Source organism: Cottoperca gobio, chromosome 16, assembly GCF_900634415.1.
Source record: "Cottoperca gobio chromosome 16, fCotGob3.1, whole genome shotgun sequence".
In the NCBI taxonomy this organism is placed as follows: Eukaryota; Metazoa; Chordata; class Actinopteri; order Perciformes; family Bovichtidae; genus Cottoperca; species Cottoperca gobio.
In genome coordinates this window covers 6,131,137-6,148,371 of record NC_041370.1, presented here as the reverse complement: position 1 = coordinate 6,148,371, position 17,235 = coordinate 6,131,137, and the positions used below count along the sequence as shown (strand labels likewise).

Below are 17,235 nucleotides of genomic sequence, written 5' to 3'. Positions count from 1 at the left end.
GCAGTGCGGAGTGAGTAAAGATAATGAGACAGCTCGTAAAAAGGTTAGCATTTGATGGGCTGAAAAGCAATCTCACTATGACACATTCACTTGCTCACTTGCTGAGTAGTTCTGTAAGAATGAATGATGTGTAAATTAAGGAAGCTGTCTGATAGTCTTTAGTGTGTTTTGCTTTAAAAGGAGACTATATGAAACGTGTTTTTCTATACAGTATTAGCATAAAGCTTTGAAGAGGGATACTTTTATTTCCACTTCACAAAGATTCTGTTAGTTTTGTAGTATCTTGGCAGGAAATGTTCATTACAGCAGTAGGCTTTCACTTGAGCAAAATTCATTGACATACACATTCATATTTTCTCAGTGTTTGATGTTTCCAATACATCCTGGCAGCTGTGCTTGTTTTATTATTTATATTTATGTCTCAGGGAGATGGCTATGTCGTGATGCCCCTTTGTTCCTGTAGCGTATTGCATCCTGTAAATGATAAGACAGTTGAAATTGAAATGAAATTCACCAGGTTTGGTGCTGTGCTTATTGACAGTTACAAGTGTCAAGGTGACAGAGCAAGTGGGAATATATGTGTATGTACAACCTGCTATTGCATTTCTAAGTGGGCATATGCATATGCATAAGGAATGTCTGCAGGCTTCACATGCTTGTGTGTGCTGGTAGCACAGCAGTACAATTGTTTTTGCAGTTCATTCACACATGAGGGAGAGGGGAGCCAGAGATCATTTTCAGTGCTCCACATGAAGGAGCATTAATCCAATTCAAACAGCTCCAAGGAGACAGTCCCGTAATAAGTTATGGTGACTAAGGAATTTGTTTATGTTTGTAAAAGCGCACTGAAAGATTAATAACCTCCACAATATGAGTTATACAACCCTCTCTGCGAGAAAGCACAATAAGAAAAACAGCCAAGAAAGTTATAGCGATAAATGAAAGGCAAATTAGCCAGTGGCATTGTATAATTACACATTACTTCTATCACAGCTTTAGTTATGCCCCTGATTTCCTCATGTTCCTCGATTGCCTCAGGCTTTGGTAAAACAGCTTCATCAGTAACATGAGCCAGCAGTTTCATCAGTGGCTCAGTCCACCAGGGCTGACATAAACACACAGCTTAGCTTTGCCCCAAGTCACTGGCTGCATGCTTGTTTCCTCCTCAAACAGACTATGACACTTTAATTCACCTTTACCTTTCTTCGCATCCCTTTTTTCTTGATTCTCAGCATTTTTTTCTGCATGTCATACACGAGAGCCCTCTCATTTCTGCTCAGCTGCAAAGATTAAATGGGCTCCCTATCGATTGCTCTTTTACTACTACACCGGCCTCTCCAAAGAAATACTAAAAGCATGTCATCACCCAGGCGGAAAGAAAGGGTTGGAGGGTGAAAAGGGAGACATGAGTTCAAAGTGGGTTATATTTTTAACTTCTTTGCTGAAGAGAGCGACCGGGGAGCATGTGAGCAAGAGTGTCACGCTGTAGAGGGAATGGGTAGGGGCTTTCCTGCAATTGAACGCTGGTGGTGCCAAAAACTTGCCGGGGTGTCATCCGCCTTCCATCTGGTGTGAGACGGGGACACAGAGAGAAAGAGAAGGGAGCTCCAAGATTTGTTGAAGGGGACTACACTCTAGCATAGCGAACCAGGTAGCCCACAAAGGAACATGACGTGGACCAAACTCCCTCCGACTTGCAGACCAAGCTTGGTGATGGTGGTTCTTTGAATGTCTGCCACAAGCTCTCCAGCACAGCTTTAGCCAAACATAACTGGCACGGCAGCTATGTGTGTAGGAGCTAGCGGTGCCGAGTCACAGCAGCGGAGCAACAATGGCAAGAGCTGTTGCAATTCAGAATGCAAATGAACCCCAACCACAGCTGTAAGGATGGCTGTGGGCACAGCCAGGCGGAATCCAACTGCACACAAACAGACGGAAGTATGCAAACACATGCACAAAAACACACTTAAAAACACCCCCATGCACACACACAGATTCACAAACACAGCAAACAGATTTACACAAGCTTGCAAATACACATATGCACATTCATTCTCAATTTCTCTCTCTCTCAACACACACACACACACACACACACACACACACACACACACACACACAGACTGAATCTTATTTCATCCGTACTTGCCAGAGTCTTAGTGCACTGCACCATGCCTCCCTCCCTTTTTCCACCTTCTCCCATTCCGCCCCTCAGGAGCTCCCTCCTAAGCAGGTGTTAGCTGATTTCAGTTCCCTCAGGTAATTCTGTTTTGTTCTTTGCGGCAAGTACTGCTGCTGTGAATTATCCTGACAGCACCTTACTCCTGGGCTCTGGCCCTCACCTCACCTCCCCTCACCTCCCCTCTCCTGCCCCCAACTCTTTGCCTGCACCTCCATCCTTCTCTCTCTGCCTTGATCTCCTCTTTTCATCTACACTCTCTTACCACCCCCCCCTGTGGGGATGCCCAGTGGCCCCGAACAACATTTCAAACCCCCCACACATATAAACAAACACACATGCATGCTGAGATGGACCTACACACACACTTCAAACTGGCGTGTGTAACAAACACACAAATGGACGCACACATGCTTAGATGCAGCCCGGTTGCCCTTGAAACCGTCACATTCCAGCAGTACACTCAGTCATTTGTGCATATATTGAGATTGAGAGTGAGATGTGAAAATGTTGCTGCTCCCCTGTAGCCAAAATGTTGCTCCCTTTTGTTGTGCTGCTTGCAAAAGGCACAGACAAAGAATGACTTATTTTAGATTGCTTATTACCATGGTGGCTTCAGACAGCGGCTAATTGCTCTCCACTCAGTCATCGCAATTAACTGGTCTTATTACTCTGTTTGAGTATATTTCATATTTTGCATATTTCCACAGAAATATGTCATTATCAGTACGAAATGAATGGTAGGCTGGAATTAATAAGCTAAGTCAGTGGTGGCGTCGTAAAGCTTATGCATGCAAAAAGAAATTCTCAACAGAAGCTAAATGAGATCTTTTATTCAGCTCCACATCGACTCAAGATTTTGTCCGAAATTCACTGAATGCATTTTCAGCACATCGTATTTTGTCTTTGATGGAAATTGCATGATTTCAGTTTTCTGTGTAAGTTAATGTCCAGCAGCAGTAATTATCAAGCTCTTGTCAAACTCTGTTTTTTTCCCATTAGTCCGACTTTTCAAGTGTGTCATAAATGACGATTGGCAGCTTGGTCATCCATTTCTCACAAATACTGCCCAACACTCAGCTGACTTTTTGATGCCTCATTCTTTTTGACTCCACTTTACAGCCAATGGTCCTATCGAAAATAACTGCTCCCATGCTATTACACTCCTTTGTCTCCTGTCACTATCGCCCGGTAATTGCTGTTTTTATTGTAGCCTCTTAGAGGCTCAAGTGTAAACTATAGGGTAAGCCTCGCCACTGTGCTGTAAGCTTAACCGCATGGCTGGAAATATTTGTTCAGTCTCACAGCATCTGACAGAGCTCTTATAAACTAAAACTATAGAACACCAGAACATGTTTTTATTACACAGTTTTATTTATTTTGACATAGCCCAAAGAAAAATTCATTTTCTTCAGAAAATTCCAGAAAAACTGTTAATTTGTGTAACACTGCGAAATGTTGTTGTCCAGCATGTCAGATTAAACACTAGATTGTGCATATTGTGATGTTATTATATACATAGATAACAGAAATATATTCCCATTAATGGCACCCCTGTGAGTTCTTTGACCACTACTGGTGATATGTAGCAATGCTTTGAAGAGCAGGTCCCTGTTGTGTTTGTATCTTGTGGTTTTTTCTAGTACACACACATGGACCCAACACTTTCCCATCAATGATTTAACACTAGTCAGTGGGGGTATGGCAACAAGAAACTTTTGTACCAGAAAAAAGGCAGAAGGAGAAAATTGCTAGCATGCAGACACGTAAACAATGCAGATTTCAAAACATATAAAAATATATTTGCAAGTGTTCTCCGAGGAATGTAATTAATGCAATAAGTTTGTTAGACCTCAAGGATATATTTTGGAGGAGACCTAATATTTTATGTAAACATTTTCTTTTCAATAACCCTCAAGAGTACCTTTAATATAATACAGATTTATATTACCATAATGACCAGTAAAATAAACATGAATACACTGACAATGAGGCACTAATATTTTTGATTCATCTACTTTATCTTTACTGTTTGCTTTTACTATACGAGTAAAATGTGAATTTACAACTCGGATTTACTCAGCGCCATTGAATGCACCATGCTGCTGTTAACTTACATAATAAGGCATTATGTTCTCCTTGTTGCTTATAAAGTGTGTTATTGTCAGAGGATGCTAGATACAAGGCTACTTTGGTTGAATCAGTATTTAAAGCTTGTATTTTAAAACAGTGACAGCACTTGCCCACAAATCTGTCAAATTACCAGTGCACAGGGTGTATTTAGGACAGTCTACAGGGCCTAGTGTAAGGCAGACGTGTGTGTGTACTCACTGGGAAAGCAAGTAACAGTTTAACTACTGTATTGATTTCAAGAGTGCTAAGGGGTTTAGGCATCAGTCCAAGTAAAATGGGGGGTAAAAGAAAGCGGAGAGGGGCTCGTCCATGGTTTTAGCACGCTCGGCTTTTCTCCCCGGCCATGCTTGATTCAGTGGTAAAGATCTGTGGCTGCCCATTGAAGTTGTACAACTGCTGCATTGAGTACTGTATGGCTCCGTGCACTCTGCGGTGCTCTATTGATTGATGTGTGAAGAGGGATTAGTGGGTGGAAGGGAGGGAGCGGAGGAGATGCTGTGTGGGAGGGAGGGATGGGCAGAGCGACCAAAAGGCAGAATTGTGGATGCAGCATGTACACAATAAAAAAAAGGGGCAGATGTCACTTCTTTGGTGAGGCCAAGTTAGACACCCGAGGGTGATGCCCTGCTTTTCTGTAAACGTTGATGGTTTTGGCATGCTTCTGAGATCCAGCTGTGTTAGCAGTTAGTCAGAACGGTTGTAATATGGGGGCCAGTGAGAACAGATACATGACCTTGAATGACGGGCAGCTAAATGTCCAACGATCCTCTTGATGCCTCCGAGCGAACTCACCAGAATAGTTAATGTCAAAATAAGCCACAAATCACATAAAACTCTTTTTAGTCATTCCATCACATTCCTCTAAGCGGAAAAGAAAAACATCTGGTCTGAGAGGGTGGAGAAATTACTTTACCAGACACATTCACAACAATTCATTCACTGTGACTTCTCTGACATTTCTTAGATTTCCTGTCAAGTGGAATCCTGCTGACATCCATTTTGCTTCACCAGCAATTGTGAAAAGCAGGCGACCTGCATATCCATCTTGTTGTGCTGTTTGAGCGTGGCATCCAGGTGGTTTCTCACACTTTGCCCATCACTCTCTCCCTGCTCTCCCGTTGCTCTGTCCCTGACAGGTGGTGCTGAAGGTGGAAAGAGCCAGGAGGGGAGTCTGGGATTTCATCGATAGGGAGTAGAGGGGCTGAATGAGTAGTGGAGTGAAGTAGAAGAGTGGAAGGAGGAGGAGGAGGAGGGCAGGAAGACGGGGCTTCAGAGAGGTGGACATGAGGTTGGATTTGGGCCGTTCAGAGTTAATGGGATCAGACGAGGAAGAGAAAGGGATATCTGTGCCGGTTAATGTTTAATCCCGCACCCCCAACCCCTTGTCTCCTGCCTCAGGCTCCCGGCATCGGATAATCCTTAGGCTGCCTCTCTTCATCATCAAGGTGTCGAAGGGAAGTGCCTCTGTAAATATTTAATTGGCTGCAGCATGCCGATGTTAATTATGCGGGTGTGTCTTTCCTTTGCTTTTGCTCTCTGCCCCATCACTACCAACTGTGTCCTCATACTTTTCTCCCCTCTTCATATTGGTGCCACCACATCATTCCTTCTCTTTCTGCTCTTATTAACACCAATAGTGCTATTGCCACCTAACACTACCGCTACTACTGTATAACTACTGTTGCTCCATAACATCCTGTAATTCCATATTCCACTATAGCTTTTCTTCATTCTAAATTACTTTTCTTTTCGGGACCTCACCTCACCCTGGCTATCTATTTTCAACCTGCTGCTATGCCTCTCCTTCTCCTTTCAATTTCAAAACCACGGCAGCTTCCGTTAAAATGGATTATTGTTATGGGTTTCATTACAGCCGCCGCTGTTATCCGCCTTGACGCCAATCATGCTTTCAGAAGTAGCTTTGCCTCCTTTCTGTGTTTATTTGATCGTCAAGGGCAATGCGAAATAGATGAACAGTTCAAAGACAGCCTTGCAAGGACTGCGCAGGCTAAAGTTGTACAGCTCGATAGAGCTCTACTCATAAGTGTCTGCCAGTAGCAAGTGCAATTACAAACAGGCGCATGTAAAAGTCAAGAGAATACAAATCACATAATAGATGTGTCATGGGTACTGAGTAAGCCGCCTTGCAATGCTGCAAAAGACACAATGCAGGGGAGCACAGAGACAGAAACACACAAGTGGAGATAATTATATGAATGCCTACCTATGGGCTAGCAATAGATAAAGTGTTATCCACAAAGGAACAAAACTGATTTCTTATTTTGCCAGGTGTAAAGTAAAACAGCTAAACTTATTGACCTCCAGTATAGGTGAATTAATGGTGTGCTGGCAGTGTTTTCCTATGTGTAATCCCCCAGGCATGTCCATAAAATGTTATTCTCTTAAAAATGCCAAACAAATCTAGACCCGAGGCCCAATGCTGTGTGCAGACGAAGGCTTTAGGGGGTCATTTGGACAGAATACAAGTGTGTCTGTGTGTGTTCATGTTTGGTATGTATGGAGATGGGGGTTTCTGTAGTGTTCCAAAACAGCAGGTCATAGCAAGGACAAGAGATACCAGTGGCCGTAACAGACTGTATCTGCTGTAGACAGTGAGCAGGGAAATTTAACTAACACCAGGGGCCACTGCTGTGTTCACCACCAACACTGTTCGTCATGGTTATTTATCTTCTCTATTCATACTCTACTCACTTGTGTTTTTATACAGGCTCAGGATTATTCCCCCCTCATAAACAAATCCATTTTTGTTTTAGTAAAGTACTGCACTAAAGCGGTTAAGACAAAAAGCTTTCTTGTGGAATTCACATTGTGTTTGTGTTTCCGCAATTAGAGTCTGCAGGGTAGACGGTTTAAGCTTCCCTGTTGGCAAGCACACCATCCTTACTAGAGTGTCAACAGGCGAGACTCCTCCTGGTGGGTGCAGTTCATCGGCCTGCACGCTGAGCCCCAGGAGGGACGAGAGAAAAAGAACAACTTGAGATATGGATCAATAAAACCGCAAGTAGTCCGGGAATTGAAAGTGATGTCCGATGATTCTGTTTTGACCGTGCAACGGCACACTGCTGGTTGCACTCTGTACCCATTAGTGTTCTGTTTGATCATGTGTGTTTGGTCTGCAACATTTTAATGTATTGCCTGAAAGGGATAAACCATGTGGATGACATCAAAGGGCTTGAGACACATGCTGTCATTCAGCCAGATGGCGATGTTTACATTTTGCTATTGTGCTCCCAACACTCCCACTCTTCTGCTAATGAGATGCTGCAGATGCACAATTTTCACAACAAAAATATCAATGTGCAATAGTCTCGACACAAAATCCTGCATTGGGCTAGAAAGCACGGAAGCTGGAAATAGCCGTATTAGATAAGTTATTGCATTATATATTCATAATTTAAGTCTCGTTGGCTCTTTGTATCAAGAGTTTTGAAATGCGAGAGTGGAGCCACAGCAATCATAAAACCATCAGACGTTTTTCTTCCCAATTCTGGATATATAGCCAGTCCATATTCCTGAAGGCTTGGGTTGTATGCTTTACGTTTTTAATATTACATTGGTGCCAAAACAAAGTGGTCCAGCAGTCAAGCAGATATTAACATATGATTGCTTCTCATGCAATGCCAAGGTGAAAAACAGATCATATGAACGCCAGTTTTTGTCTCAGGACAGCGGTGCTCTTTCCTCTCTCTAATACAAATGCTGGTGTTTGTTTGTCCGACGCAAGCCGATGATTTTCACAACATTTTCCCTTTTGTGACCATCCAAAGCAATGTTGTACATCACTGTACACTGAGCCTTCAGAGTGAGTAACAGAGGACAATAAGGGTTAGGTGAATCAATCAAAAAAGAGTGAATGCTAGATATTTGTGTGTGTGTGTGTGTGTGTGTGTGTGTGTGTGTGTTTGCGTGTGCGTTTCCCTGCCTGTATATCAACACGTTGGTAATGTCCACAAGTGAATCTCTGCTGGGATCGTTGTCTCAATGAACTCAGACAAACCTTCGTCGCAGCTTGTTTGGCTCATCGATGAGTTGTGTTTGCGTGAGTGTGCGTAAGCTAGCACGTCTCTGATTGGTCGTGTGTGTGTGTGTGTGTGTGTGTGTGTGAGAGTGGGCTGAATGTGTTGACCTGGTTATCATGTTGTGCAGCGTCTGGGAGTGGAGGCAGAGTGATACAGGTTTTAGAATGTGATGTGCCAATCGAGCTGTGAAAATGGGAATTGAGTAGGGAAATGGGAATTGCTCCCCTCTGGTTTGTAACCTTCGCAATGTTGTTTGAAGCATTCAGCGTATGCATTCATCATTCATTCAATCAAAATGTGTGGGTTGCGTATGTGTCCCACTGGTTCCATTATGTGATAGAGAGCGACATTTCTCTACGTGTGTGTCTGTAATTGCATATGTGAGGTAGTGTGTGTTTATGACAGCATGTCACACCCGTCTTCAAGCCCCAAGCCCTGGAACTGAATTGAATTAACCTAAATAAAGTCTAGTGTGTAGAGTACAGAGCACTTGAAAGCGAACAGCTGAGGGCTTGAGCTAAGGACTGTCTGAGTTTAAGACAGAAAGCATGAGCACAGCGATGCTATGCAACATTACTCTGTAGTAAAAACCACAGATAAACGAAAGCTTGTGACAGTTTTTGAGCATTGGACACAGTGGCTAATGTGCTACACCCCTCCTCCAAGGCTTTCAGAGAGAGGGAGAGAGAGAGAGAGGGAGGGTAAAATGGAGCCAGTTCTGGGATCCTTTGCCGGCCTAGATAGCACAGCAGCAGTGGCAGCAGCAGCACCCATTAATGCGATTATAGCTTTTAGCGGGAGATTTTCAGGGCCAGTTTTCTTTAGAGGCGTCATTAGTTTGTCCTCCTTTCTTGTTCTCCACCGGTATGTCAGCAAACAAACACATTCACACAAACGAGGAACAGACGGCTGGATACCGTAACTACTTATACACAGCCATGAGGAACACATATAATATAATATATATATATGAATATATGAATACGCAAGCATTAACGTAGCTGTGTGTTTATTATGGCACATCCCTACACGTATGCTGAACCACATCCACAACAACATGCAGAAAAAGAGAGCAGGCATAATTTCTCTTTATTTAAGAAATTATGAATTATTATTTAGTGTAGTTGGCACTTCTCCGGACTTTCTGCTATGCTGTTTGAAAACCTTTTGATTAAGAATCCATGAAGCACTTTATAATTCTGAACCCTCTCTCATTATTCTTTGTAATCAAACCATGCTTCCATAAAGACCCTCTTTCAATTCAAAACCCACATTTCCTTTAGTGCTGCATTGTCGTCATTTTGGGTCCCATCGCTTAGCGGATTTCAAAATCGGCATGCTTAACATGTTTTTGACTTTGTGCGGCTATTTAACAAACCTTGAGGTGCTTCTAAGCTCCTCACTGCAGCGGCTTCATTTCATAAAGTCACCATTTATTAAACCTCAAGGCTAGACCACAGCATAAGCCTATTGGAGATATTGAGGTCATTCTACAGGCAGAGGGAGAATGAGATTGTCAGAGATGGAGGGAAGACACAAGCTGAGGTACCTGGAGTCATGCTGTGATTTGGCAGAGATTAGATGGACAGAGCCAGGTGTCTTACTGCGGTACGGCCTGCCTCAGTAGGCAATATCACTACCAGCATATAAGGTATTTGATTATCTTTGTTTTCAGTCCAAGCAAGTTTACAAAAAGACTTCAAACTGTTTTAAAGTGTTTTTCTCACCTGAGTGCTGAAACACATCTCACAGATGCCAAGTTCGTATTTCCTCTTCAACTAATGGCTCTCAGTATGTGTGTATGTTCTGGTGTGTGTTTGTGCTTTTGTAAGCATGTGCCTCTATTATGTGTGTGTGTGTGTGTGTGTGTGTGTGTGTGTGTGTGTGTGTGTGTGTGTGTGTGTGTGTGTGTGTGTGTGTGTGTGTGTATTGGTAGGCAGGATGAGCATCCCTTCTGTTACCATTGCTGTCCCTTCATTTCACGCTCCGGCAGCTCCGTGTGAATCCTCTTCCCTTGGCTCATTATCAGTGCTGTTCAATGAACACGCATCCCACCAGAATGCAGGGTAAAACCAAATCATTATTCAAGTATGGGGGTCAGTGCAGACGTTGTGACTCTTTTGTTTAGTATATTTATTACTTTCCCTCCAGAAGTAAGTAAGCAGGATGCAGAGCACATTCCCCCCCCCCCCCCCCCCAACCTGATTTGGTGAGGTAGTCGATTCTCAAGCGCCTGACCTGTGATTGATGAACGCCAGCGTCTGGTACAATTATTGGATGCTCATTGGTCTCTTCTCTCATTTTTCTTGGCAGCGTCCAGCGTGCGCGGAGCAGAATTCGGACACCTGCCGGACAACATTACAGTGTTGGAAGGAGAAAGCGTCACTTTGAGGTAACTCCTGATCCTACAGCTGCACCTACTAATTATATGAAAAACAAGTTTGTGTTTCCTCCCCACCTGTCAGGCCCATCTATTCGCCAATTCTGTGTCACATAAAGTAACTTCAATTAAGCGTCCCACACTGTGCCATATTTTCCAGCTCCCATCTAACCTAATGCTAATTGAATGACATTACCTGTCACATGTCACTGGAGTCAGTCCGTCTGTCTGCAATCACGCTTTACTCAGACGTGACAATAATGATGCTCAGTGGGTGGAGCTCCTCTGCGACCACACCAGCCCAACTGTGAGTGATAAAGTAGAAATCACAGCTTTCCCCGGCCCCCAACCCGAGCAGAAAAACAGCCAACTTGCTTTTTTCTACTCGTGTGGATGTGACCTGGCATGGCAGTACATTCAGCAGCGCAAAAAAATAAATCCAAGTCAACATTTCTTTCATCCCCTTTAAGCCTACACCTCTTCAGATCACTGAACAAACTCCTCTTTTGCTCCAGAAAGGAGAGTGGGCCTTCCACTAACATCTAGATGTGTCACTCAGAAGCCATGCACAGTGCTGTCAATATTTGTTAACACGTCTTTCACAGTGTTGGAAATCAAAGTTCCAGGATGCTGATCTATACTGTCATCAAGACGTGTAGCCTGAAGCTGGAGAAGTCAGATCTATAGAATGTATTTATAGAATGTGTTTCACCTTTAGTGTATTTACAGTTGTGTTAAATGTTCTTGTTTCAGGCTGTAAACAGTGTTGCCACCTCCCATGACTTAATAGTGAGCATTAAAAACATTTTCATGTTAGTGGCAATCCCCTTCAGTTCCTATATACCCTATAAAACCAGAGCTACGCCTCTACTGGCTCCTCTACACAAGTTGCATAAATCCACATGTTTTTACCGGTTCAACCAAATGAGCATTCCTTCCGACTGTGTTTTATTTTAATACTTTTAACATTATCCAGTAACTCACAGGGAAAAAACCCTCAAAGATTAAAATCAAAGCCTGAGAAAATAAACCTGCTTTTTTGTTGCAGAAATATGTTTTCTTGCTTTGCTCTTGTTAACCATTTCACAACCCCTCAGGGTCGCCTTTGGGAAGCACAGCTTTAGAACTGTACATGCAGTGCTGCATATATTGTTGTGGAAGTTTAATTTCATGGTACACAACTCCCTTTAAAGATTCATCAGTAGAGATGGCATATGTTGTAATCAGATGTGTGTGTGTAAGTTTAGTCTGCACTGGATGGCCAATAGCCCGACAAAACAAAAGACCAAACAGCTTTATAAATAAACTCCATTTTCATGTAAAATTACTTTTGCCCAAGTGGCACAAATACTTGCCTGAGACAATGCCGTTGTGTTGGCTTTGATGCGGGCCATTAAGACGTTGCACATTTGAGGATATTACGGTGCTCATTTCCTCTGGGTGTGCAGTCCTGTAGCAACATCATCAGTGCAGAAGTGATTAATTTTAAAAATAGATTAATAGAGTGTTCGTACACAGATAATGAATTTTCATTGTGGGATTTCTTACTGTATCGTCTCTTTATTTCAACCCACCAGCTACAAAGCAAATCTTAATCAGAAAATGTTTTCTTTGTTTCCTTTATTTCCAAACCCCGTTGGAAGTAGTTTTGCCCTCAGGTCCACCTGAACATCAGCTCAGCGCCTTGTAGCCTATTTGTTAAAGACTTCCAAGCTCAGCTGCACTGTGGCTGTTATGCGTTGTGGTGTCACTGCCACTGACTTGGCAGGTGATCTAAGATCCACCTCAACCGTGATATTTATCTAGGTCTTATCAATTAAACATGAGGACTACAAAGGCATGTAATCGCAGCTCGTTGAGGCAGGGTAAGGACATCTAGTGGTCGAAACACGAACTGAAGTAACACCTGTGGACTGCGGTTCCAGTTTTGAAGCAGGCCACCACCTTTAATCAGCAAAACCATCATTTACGCCCTCATATCTTTCCTTATTTCCACATATGTTTCCATGTATTGCCAATGGGCAGTCTACTTCTGGACATGAGTTGTATGTATCCTGGACTGCATTCATTTTCAATGTTACACACATTGAAAAAAAACCCAGATGTGAAGAGAATAATGGAATACAACGATTTCTCATGCAATGCGTTGCTCGCATGCTGTACTTTCCTAGAACTGATAACCATTTATCTTTATCATTTGATCCATTCTTCTACACCTGTGTAAGGAGTAATGGATAATCACTAGTACGGTGTTACCCAAGAGGTTATAGACAAGTGACAAATAAAGGAAAAACACAAAATAAATGAGTATAGAGACAAATGCAGATGCTTACACACATCACAGGGCACGATTGTATACTTAATAGAAAAGAATCTGAGTCATATATTGACCTTTGCAGTCACTGTAGTTCTACCTTATTGAACACAGATGTTCGACAGCACCATCATAAAAGCACCAAAAGATTATAATAGATTATAGATTATAATTTGAACATCCCTTCAGTACACTAAGTCATGAGACTTGTGTAATCTATTCCAAGTTGCGTTGCATATCTGTACCAATGATAAGTGTAATGTTAAAAACACCTCAGCAGTGTTTAGCATCAGCCCTAAACATAACATCAAACAGGCGTATCACCTGTTAATCACTTCCTGTCCTCTCCCAGATGTCGGATCGACGAGGAGGTGACCCATAAGGCCTGGCTGAACCGCTCTAACATCCTGTTCACGGGAACCGACAAGTGGTCGCTGGACAAGCGTGTGACGCTGGCCAACAGTAACAACAGTGACTTTTCCATCCACATCGACAAGGTGCAAATAACAGACGAGGGGCCTTACACGTGCACCTTCCAGGCCAACAACAAGCCTCGCATCTCCCACGTCTACCTCATTGTCCAAGGTGAGCAGCCGAGTGTGTTTACTGTTTCCAGTATAAGTGCTGGCTCATTTCCCTGAAATATCCAGAGCCTGCATATTTGATTGCCACAGTGGCTGCCAGAAAAGATACGTGTGCACCAATGTTACAGTAAGCAGCCTTGAATAAAAAAACTAAATGGCTTAATTATGCATTTCGTAATTCATACGAGCGCAGTGCTGTCTATTGGGTGTGATTGAGGTTTGATATCAGGGGAAGCAATTAAGATTTTCTATGGTTACGTTTCAGTCTTCCTTCTCTGTTAAATCATGCCTATATCTAAGCTTACACTTAAGGGTTAATGTTTTATGATGTTTAAGTATTTGTGGTTGGTATTATGGTTATACCTAAATTAAAGCTTAGTGTGCGTGTGTGTGTGCGCGTGTGCGTGTGCGTGTCTGCAGTAAAGCAAGCCTAGCGCAGCTGACAGGCAACCAGATAGTCATTTTCAATATGGCGGCCGAGTCCAAGCACATTTGTTATTTCCATGTAGTCGGTTAGGGTTACTTGTCTATATATAAACAGAACGTTAGGCAGATCAGATGGATGAGAATGTGTGTGTGATGGAGATGAAGTACACAGGGGGGGGATGTCCAACTGCCTGACTAAATAACTGACAGTGCAGGACCATGACTGAGACTCAGTCATCAAGTCAGCATCTAAGTGAGTGAGAGCCTGACTGATCCTGAGTGACATGATGTATGGGCGCACAACTGCCCGAGGGACAGATCTCAGACCTTTTCCTCCAGCATGTGTCAGTTTGTATGCATATTCTGGACTGTGTGTTGTGCAGATTGCATGTATACATCACCAGCAAAATGGAAAACTTTTAACAGAATATATTGGAGTACATTCTGCTGGAATGAAAACACGAAGCCTGGCTCACAGCTCACAGGTGGCAGAGACAATGTCAGCTGCTCACTAACAGAGTTTTCACATTGCACTGCAGCCAAACAAACAAACACTCTTGTCTGCAGGGTGCAAAGCTTGGCACAGATGACCATATATACCTAATTCCAAGTCGCCTGCAGTTCCAGCCCCAGCTTTGTATCACACAAAATAATTACACCCTGAAGTCAGTGCATCAAGCAGGAGCAGCTTCACCGCCACTCCAGTCGGAGCTTTATCGCTGCAAGTATTCAACTCCAGCAAGATAGAGAAAAATAGGATCCTCGGTAGATGTCTCTCAAAAAAAAAGCAATCTCAGGGCCAAGCTCATTAAAAGAAATGATAATGGGCCATTTAAATTCAAGGGCCCTCTTGTTATCAAACTAACTACATGCATAGAGCTCCACCACTTTGTGAGCGTGGGGCTAAAACGGTATTGAGGAGTGGTCATTCACTTAACAAGCAAAAGATTCTGACTACCACTACCAAAAATGTTCTCATTTTCTTTAAAGATCAAATTTGATTAAATGTCAGGAGAAGGAGATTGTAATACTCATTTGCAACACATTAGAATTCAGTGCATTTTAAATAGACGGACAAGCATATTGTTGCACAGTTCAGTGAGCACTCAGGCACAGATCATTAATCAGCTGATTGCCTCTCTGTCTTAGGTGCAGGGATTTGCATCATACTTTAAACACCTTAATAGGCTGTAAGGGCATAACTCATCAATAATTTATGAAACAAAAGGGGATTTTGAGGTCATATTTTAATAGCGTGATCTTGTTTTTCAGTGCCGGCCAGAATCGTCAACATCTCAAAAAACGTGTCTGTGAACGAAGGGAGAGAATGTAAACCTGTACTGTCTGGCAGTGGGTCGGCCCGAGCCCACCGTCACCTGGAAAGACCAGAAATGTAAGCTACCCTTTCTTGTTTGCTTGTCTGCACATCCAGAGATCTCTTGTTCACATCTTCACCTTTACCTCCAAGCCTTCACATTCATCCCTAACCCTGTTTCGCCTTTTCTAGTCTTTTTATTTTCTCCCTTGTTTTTCTTCCTAAAGGCTTATCAGCAGTCAGCTCATATCCAGGTCTTTATCCCACATACCTGTGCCATCACTCTTAAACCCAGCTGTTTCGTCCGTCCGCATCTTAAATTCATACTCTCTGTATTTTCCCTAGGTCCCAATGTTTTGTCCCAAATAACCACACACTATGCGTAATTATCCCCAGTGCGCCACCTGCGATCATCAGCGTCTGTCTTCATCCACCCTGTCAACTGGCATCATGGTGCCAACCTACGCTAACGGCCACTTTTGGCATTAAATCAGCTATTTTTAGCTTCACATCATTGTGTGGAATCAGAACGAGTTCAGAGTTGTCAGGCTGATAGATGAAGTCAAATCCATTTCATTTCATCAGCACAGCATTTATTCCCTATTTGTTCCCGTCTTTGTCACCACTAATGTCCAAAGCCAGGCAAATCACTGTTACATTGCCTCTAGAGAATAAATGGCTTTATTAGAACTGTAATGGCAGTGTTGTGTCATCTGCTTGGCACACAAAGACATTTCTCATGTACTGAATATAAAATTATACCATAACTCAATATCCCTAAACGTATTTTACTACAGTAATTGTCAGCATTTAAGCAAAGAATACTTATCTCTAATACAATTTGTCTTTTCCGTTAATTCGCTAAAATAATCTGTGATAAATTGCATATTGCATGAGCTCCATGACCTGTTTGGTAAAATATGAACACTGAATTGTGTTTGTTGTGTTTGATTTGGGCCAAACTATTTTAGATTCAACTTTTGAACAAGACAGATGAGGTCTTGACAGAACGAGGGTTATTGTTTTAGACTTTTCAGTGTTTTGAAAGTCAAATAATAAACACTTTGTGAGGTCATCAGTGTCACACAAGTCACAGTTAAAGCATTTTCCCCACACAGCAGTATTGGTTGAGTTGTTGCTTGACTACAGCAGCAGAAACACAGATCAAATGCAGCACTGAGACAATAAATAATAAATAGGTCAGTGTGAACTACTCAACACGCTTTAATTATACTGTTGGGCGAATAAATGCGCAGCCTATACTGTGCTGCTGTGCTTACTGACAGCTTTAGGCTTGCTCAGAGGTCTATTCCTCCTCCGCTCTCCCTAGTCTGTCCCTGGGATAGCCTGCTGTGCATGCAACGTCCTTCTCTGCACAGTTAGTGTTAGTGAACCGACACAGTACCTCAGGCAGGGACAAGCCCATAGTGATCACAGACACCCAAAACTATATGAGGAGAAAAGTAAAGGGTGCACAAACGCACACCTGCAGCAAACACTCACACACAACCTTACATCACAAACTTTGTGCGGCTGTCCTCGCTTGCAAGCCTACAGCATTTCTCCTCTGTCAGCAGTAATCTTCACTCTCTAGCCGCCCCCACCATCTCAAACCGCCTCTCCCCTCTCCTCCCTCTCTCCCACAATAGCCCCACAGCTTGCAGAGAAAGAGATAGGGGCCGCATTGCTATTCCGTCGGAGTCTGTGCAACCAAGCCATCAGTTGCAGGAGACCAGGGGCGGGGGGAGAAAGGGGGGAGGGGGAGGGGGGCCCAAAGAAACAGCAAGAAGCTGCCAGCCATCTGTCCCCATTACTCAGAGACTGCATAGAAAAACTGCAGGGGGGGGGGGGTGAGGAAAACAGT

The 17,235-nt window shown here is 43.1% G+C and overlaps 1 protein-coding gene across 1 annotated transcript in view; it reads left to right on the top strand.

Annotated features, from left to right (window-relative positions):
* iglon5 (IgLON family member 5) overlaps nt 1-17,235 on the top strand; it is an 85,423-nt gene that overhangs the window by 58,926 nt on the left and 9,262 nt on the right. The window contains 4 exon segments of the mRNA XM_029451231.1: nt 10,666-10,744; nt 13,399-13,631; nt 15,329-15,375; nt 15,377-15,449. Coding sequence (XP_029307091.1) covers nt 10,666-10,744; nt 13,399-13,631; nt 15,329-15,375; nt 15,377-15,449 — 432 coding nt within the window.